The sequence below is a fragment of the Mastomys coucha genome, unplaced genomic scaffold (genome assembly GCF_008632895.1).
Source record: "Mastomys coucha isolate ucsf_1 unplaced genomic scaffold, UCSF_Mcou_1 pScaffold6, whole genome shotgun sequence".
Taxonomy (NCBI): domain Eukaryota; kingdom Metazoa; phylum Chordata; class Mammalia; order Rodentia; family Muridae; genus Mastomys; species Mastomys coucha.
The window spans coordinates 122,813,017-122,819,016 of NW_022196912.1; the positions used below are offsets into that span (position 1 = coordinate 122,813,017).

General features: G+C 53.5%; 1 protein-coding gene across 6 annotated transcripts in view; it reads left to right on the forward strand.

Annotated features, from left to right (window-relative positions):
• Positions 1-5,864, forward strand: part of Wdr25 (WD repeat domain 25) — a 137,490-nt gene extending 131,626 nt beyond the window's left edge. For 5 of the 6 annotated variants that reach the window (XM_031355282.1, XM_031355284.1, XM_031355283.1 and 2 more), the window contains 3 exons: positions 3,701-3,871; positions 4,748-4,888; positions 5,540-5,864. In XM_031355282.1, coding sequence (XP_031211142.1) covers positions 3,701-3,871; positions 4,748-4,888; positions 5,540-5,761 — 534 coding nt within the window. In that variant the 3' untranslated portion in view covers positions 5,762-5,864. Of the gene's footprint in view, positions 1-3,700; positions 3,872-4,073; positions 4,646-4,747; positions 4,889-5,539 lie in introns of those variants that run through there. The other variant, XM_031355285.1, reaches the window with a different exon arrangement.
• The last annotated feature ends 136 nt before the right edge of the window (positions 5,865-6,000 follow it).

Here is a 6,000-nt window from a genome sequence, read left to right on the forward strand (position 1 = left end):
CTCTTGCCTTGTCCTCCCCCCCGCCCCCTGAGTGCTAAGATTTGAACATGTCTACCACCACAGCCGACTGTTCCTAATGACTTAAACCCTGGTGCACACACTTCTCCATTACCCTCTGCTCATTCTCTCTCCACCTCTGCAGCAGGGCTCTGAACATAGGGCCCCGAGTTGGCTTTTGCAAGATAGGGCTCCCTGGTGTCGAGACAGGCATGGTTCCACCTATGTCCTCACTATGCTCTTCGTGGTGTACGCTGGGCTCTTTCCAGTTCTTCACTGTCTTTGACATCATGCTGACATCTTGGCGTTCTGCCCGCCCATGCAGCTCTACAACCAGTTGTTGGGTGTGGTGTGGGCTGTGGGTTGCAGGGAGCCAGCACATCTGTAGTGTTGCCTGGGGTTGCCCTGCCCCTCCTTACTGAGCCTGTGCATCTCTGCCAGCAGCTTACAGCTGTCCAACACCCTGACACCACCCAACAGAGGTGCTGTCAGACTCTGGGAGTTTGCTCATTTACTAGGCAAGGGATGACATTTACGTTTGCTTAAATTGCTCTTGTTATGAGCAAGGTCGAAGCCATTTCCCTGTTGATGAGCTGCGTCCTCTCACCGGCTTCCGTGGAGCTCAGGCTTTCTCGCCTTGTCTCAGAAGCTGCTGCCATTGCAGAGGGTAACCTTTGCATCTAACGCCCTTCCCAAATGCCCCTCCCACGTGGCTGCCCTTTACTCGTTCGTTATTTATCTGCTCATTTTCTGCCTGTGAGTGAGCTGTGTTAGTTACTCGTCACTTGGTCAGCCCAACTAACTGTAGCACTGTGGCTGGGAAGTACCCCAAGGCCTGGCCCACAAAGGAGTCCAGCCATGTTGGCTTCTCTGATTTATATGTTTTCCTTTGCTTTATTATTGCAAAGTTTTGTTGCTTCTCTAATGTCTGTAGACACTTTAATGGTCGTTCTCAAAGCTCTGTGACTGACTCAGCCTTAGAGACAAGCCCTACCCATGCTGTAGAGCTGGCATGTATAGACTGTCACATTCTCACACTTGAAGAAGCCCATATGCCTATTATCAGGGAAATGGAACAGTCTGGGAGCGGAGACCTGGGCCATGGCCAGAACCTCACTGTAACAGCCCATTCGATCTGAGAGAACCAGGGTCCAAAAGAGACGAAGCTGTGCCTTGGTCCGCATTAACAGTCCAGTAGACTCCAGGTTGATTGTCCACAGGTGGTCTCCATTCCCCAGCTACGTACGACACAAGCTGTCGTCTACTTCCCCAAGGCCAGGCTTTTCTAGTGGGCCTGTGGTTGCCAGTGGAGGATCTCGTTGGCTCCAGTCCTGAGGTAGGGTGTGCCAGCTGCCAGGGTAATAATCAAGGTTGCCGTAAAACTCACCAGCCTGCAGGGCATGTCACAGTGGGAAGGAAAGTCTGTCACGTTTGGTGATGAGCACTCAGAAGGCCAGCTTCCTGCCCACAGCTGTGCCTCATTGGCAGGGCTCATCTAGAACACACCAGCCATTTGCTTTTATGATGCCCTAATGAACTGGGCTATTTGTAGCCATTCTGAGAAGATGTGTGCCTTTTGTTCTGGTAAGTTTACTTGGAAGGTGGAGGGTACAGGTAGTTCTGACGTGGGTGGCTGATGGCCCCTAGGTATGTCTTTCTGGGCTGTTGTCCTGACTCAGAAAATACAGGAAGAGCCCCCAAGGTGCCGCCATCATTCCCTGGCCTAACCCAAGGAGGATGTGCTGTTAAGGCCACACATATCCCAGGGCACACATGGTGCCCACTAACTGCTGTCATCTGTGACCTGGATGGCTCTACACTGATTCACCAGGGAGAAGGATCCGAGCCACCTGCACAGGTGTGTCTAGAGGTGAGACGTGGCCTGTTTCTCCCTCTGGAGTCACTCTAGTAACTTCTTCCTAGTTAGCTCTCAATGCCCGGCAACCTGGCCTGCGGTCGATGGAGATAGAGAAGGGCGAGCATGTGTCAGCATGGCTACAGAGTCCCATGGACAGGGGAGAAAGGGTTTAAGGGTGGTGGGATTGATCTTCTTAGGGACGAACAGGGGCAGTGAAGACCCCCAGAGCCAAGGGGAGGCCTCAGCTTACTTGCTGACCCCTCTGCCCACCAGAAAGCTGCAAAGGCGGCAGTGGCCAACACTGTGCTTGAACACTGGGTGTTGTATAAGCTTGTGGGGCAGATGTTGGGGGCTCAATCTGTCCTGTCCTCCCCAGGTCTTAGGTCCTGCCGCAGCTTCACACCTAGCTGGGGTGTATCTCAGCAGCAGTGTAGGTCCTGACTACCGAGAGCTCCTTCCTACTACCTTGTGAACCTGTGCCTATGATTCCTGGTCTCGGGGGATGACACACAAGAAAGCAGACAGCTCCTAGAAGCATCTGTGAGGGGCAGACTGTTGCCCTGTCCTGCCTTCATGGCTCTGCAGGGCTGGCCTCTCCTCTTCAGGGCTTGGGGGAGGTGGGTCTGATGTCACTTCAGTAGAAGCCTACTTGTGAAGAGGCCAAGTCATTTGCTGCCCATGTTTGCCCCTAGTAACTTACAGAGGCAGGAACTGACCAGCAGATAACCCAGTCGTGAGCTCCAAGGAAAGCAGCTGGGATGGGCGAGGCTTGGCCTCACCCTGTAGTGTGACTGTTGATCATTTGGTAGCCAGCAGAATGGATGACCCCAGAACTGTGTGCCTGCTGTAGCCACATGGTGGCGCCCAGGGAGCTGATAACCCGGTGCCCAGTGCCAGTGGGCTGGCTGGAGTCCTGGCTGTGCTTCTCCGCCAGTCAGCAGGGGGTGGGTGGTCAGCTCAGCATTGCATTTGGCATCATGCCACGCCGTGCCATGTGAGAGCTTGGTCAATGAAGGGGGTGCTCTGCGTTCTTGTGCTGGGCCCTGCTCCTACCAATCTAGGCATGTCAGAGCAGGAGCTGGGTCTGACACACTGAAGGCAGCAGCAGGGCTTGGTTCCCCTTGTTTAGGAGAGGAGGCTGTGCGATACTGGTCATGATCCTCAGAAAATAAAGCATATCTTTAAAAATCAAATGCGTTCTGCTGGGTGATCATGGCACAGGTCTTTAATAGGTACTCGGGAGGCAGAGGCAGGTGGATCTCTGTGAGTTCAAGGACAGCCTGGTCTAGAGAGCAAGTTCCAGAAAACAAAAACAAAAACTAAATGTAAACTACATTATGAGACTTGAGTCCTAAGAATGCTTATTCCCTGTGTCACTGTTACTCATCCAGAAACAGTAGTCCAGGCTTTGTAGCTGTGACATGTTCAGGCTCTCTCAGAGGAATGACATCATTATTGCTGGATGGTGCTATACTCCTTAGGTACTGAAGGCAAGGTGGGAGCCCCATCCCTAATGTGAGTTCACTGTGTACGGCTGCTGTCGAGGGACCCCATCAGCCCAGTAAACAACTGCATCTCATTGGCCCTGCTCACATACTGACAGAGATGGGTGGGCATAACCTGCAGGTCAGCTTGCATCTGAGAGGCCACTGGTTCCCAAGAGTAACAGCTATGGCCTGGTGAGGTTGGAAAGTCACAGGAAACCATCTGTGCCAGGGCTGCATGGAGCATGTACAGCCCAGAATCGGGCCCCACCCGTCCTGGCTACTCCATAACACCCCTCAGCTCTCCCTGGGTGGGCACCTTCCCCATGCCCACCATGGTGACTAGTGTCTACTCTTACAGGTGGTAAAGGGCTACAAGGCCACCATCCAGCAGACCCTGGACATCCTCTTCCTCCACGAAGGCTCTGAGTTCCTTAGCAGTACTGACGCATCCACTCGGGACTCTGCTGACCGGACCATTATTGCCTGGGATTTCCGGACCGCTGCCAAGATCTCCAACCAGATCTTCCATGTGAGGAGCCCTGGGTTCAATCGTTCTGCATGTCAGCCACAGGGATATTCCTGCAGCCCTGGGTTGGGGTCCTGACTCCTTTCTTGTCTGGGGGGAAGGGAAGATCATCTATTTGAAGTATCTAGGACAGGGGTAGTCATAGGTGAGGTCCAGGGCTGTTTCACATGGTGACAGCTTCTGTTGACTGCCCTTTCTGGTCCAGCCACCCATGGCTTTGATAATAGCACCTCATGGAGTACTAAGAAGTAGAGAAGAGAGAAGGCTTATAAAGATCGAGCACAGTGTCGGGCACAGAGAGTCCTCGTGACAGTAGAATTGTTGGGACCAGCTCAACACCATCATTGCTACCAACCTCACCATTGCTGTGATCACCACCTCTATCCTACCACCATGTCACCATCCATCACCATGGTCACCACCACCAACTCCACCACCATCTCCATCACAACCACGGTAATGGTCACCACTGCCATCACCGTTTGTGCTCGCTGTCACTGCCTTTTGGTTATGTTCCATATATGTCACACACACACACACACACAACATATTTCAGTTTGCCGCAGGCTCACAGATGACTCTACAAAATGGAAAGGGGTAAAGGAATGAGGACCCCTCCATGCCCTGCAGAAGGGACGTCTTGTGTCGACACCCTGGTTAGCCCACTGGGATCTACCTCAGGCCGCAGAGCAGCAGGATAAAGTAGTAGTGTTGTTTGTAGCTCCCGAGTGTCCGGTAGCTTGTTACAGCAGCAGCCGCCCACACAGACTCCTAAGCCAACGCCCAGGAGAAGTGGACAAAGCCCCAAGAGCAGGGGATCTGTGGGAGGCAAAAGTCCCCAGTGGTAGCCTTCACCCCTCCATGGTCCTGCTTCCTTAGGAGAGGTACACCTGCCCCAGCCTCGCCTTGCATCCAAGGGAGCCTGTGTTCCTGGCGCAAACCAATGGCAACTACCTGGCTCTCTTCTCCTCCGTGTGGCCGTATCGGATGAGCAGACGGAGACGCTATGAAGGTCACAAGGTACCTCCATCTTTGCTACCAAGGTCAAATGCTGACCATTGACCCCAAAGTTTCCAGCCAGGGCCCATGGATCCCCCCGGGTACTCTGCTGCTCAAGTGATGACTGCTGGCTATGTGGACACATCTAGTGCCCAGCCACAGGGTAGGAGAGCATGCCAGCTCATGTGTCATGGCAGTGGGAGCAGGGGCAGGGGAGGATAGACTTGGAGCCATTTCTCTGTGTGATGCCTACTTGGCTGAGCTGGAAGAGGCTAGAGAGTCACTCACTATGTGGTACCAGAACCCAGGTCTGCAGAAACTGCCGCACCTGGGTCCCATTCCCAGGACACTGTAGCCTGGGGCTGCCATCCATGAAGATCACACTCGAGGCTGTACAGTCAAGCTACATACTCGTACTGTTTTATTAAGTTTGCAGTTTGCGCTGAGCATTCATAACTTTACTGGAGACCTGTAGCCCATGGGTCACAGATCTGACAGGACTACTGGGGCTTGGGACACCAGTCATACCACCATGGTACAGGGATACAGCAGGAGCTCAGCTTTTGACCTCAGGGTCACTAGATATAAAGCCAAGCCTGTGCTCAGCAGCTTGTCCTCAGCTCGCCCTCTGCAGTGTGGTAACCTGCTCGGTCTGTCTGTCTGTCTCCTCAGGTGGAAGGCTATGCAGTGGGCTGCGAGTGCTCCCCATGTGGTGACCTGTTGGTGACAGGCAGCGCTGATGGCCGGGTTTTGATGTTCAGTTTCCGCACTGCCAGCCGGGCGTGCACACTACAAGGGCACACGCAGGCCTGCCTTGGAACCACCTACCATCCTGTGCTGCCTTCTGTCCTTGGGACCTGCTCCTGGGGAGGAGACATCAAGATCTGGCACTAACTGGCAACTGAGACCCTGCCCCTGGGTGGGTGGCCAGAAGTTAGGCTGCTCCTGATGGCTGCTGAGCTTCAGTGACTTGGCTATAAAATGGGGTGAGAAGCCATGTCATCGAGCAAGGTCTGTGTTAGTGAAGGCATTTGCTGAGTGACTGGTGGCACCCAGTCAGTAAGTGTGTGCTCTGTGGGTTTTGGTTGGTTGACTGGGGTGTTTGTTTGTCTTGTTTTGTTTCTTTTTTTTTT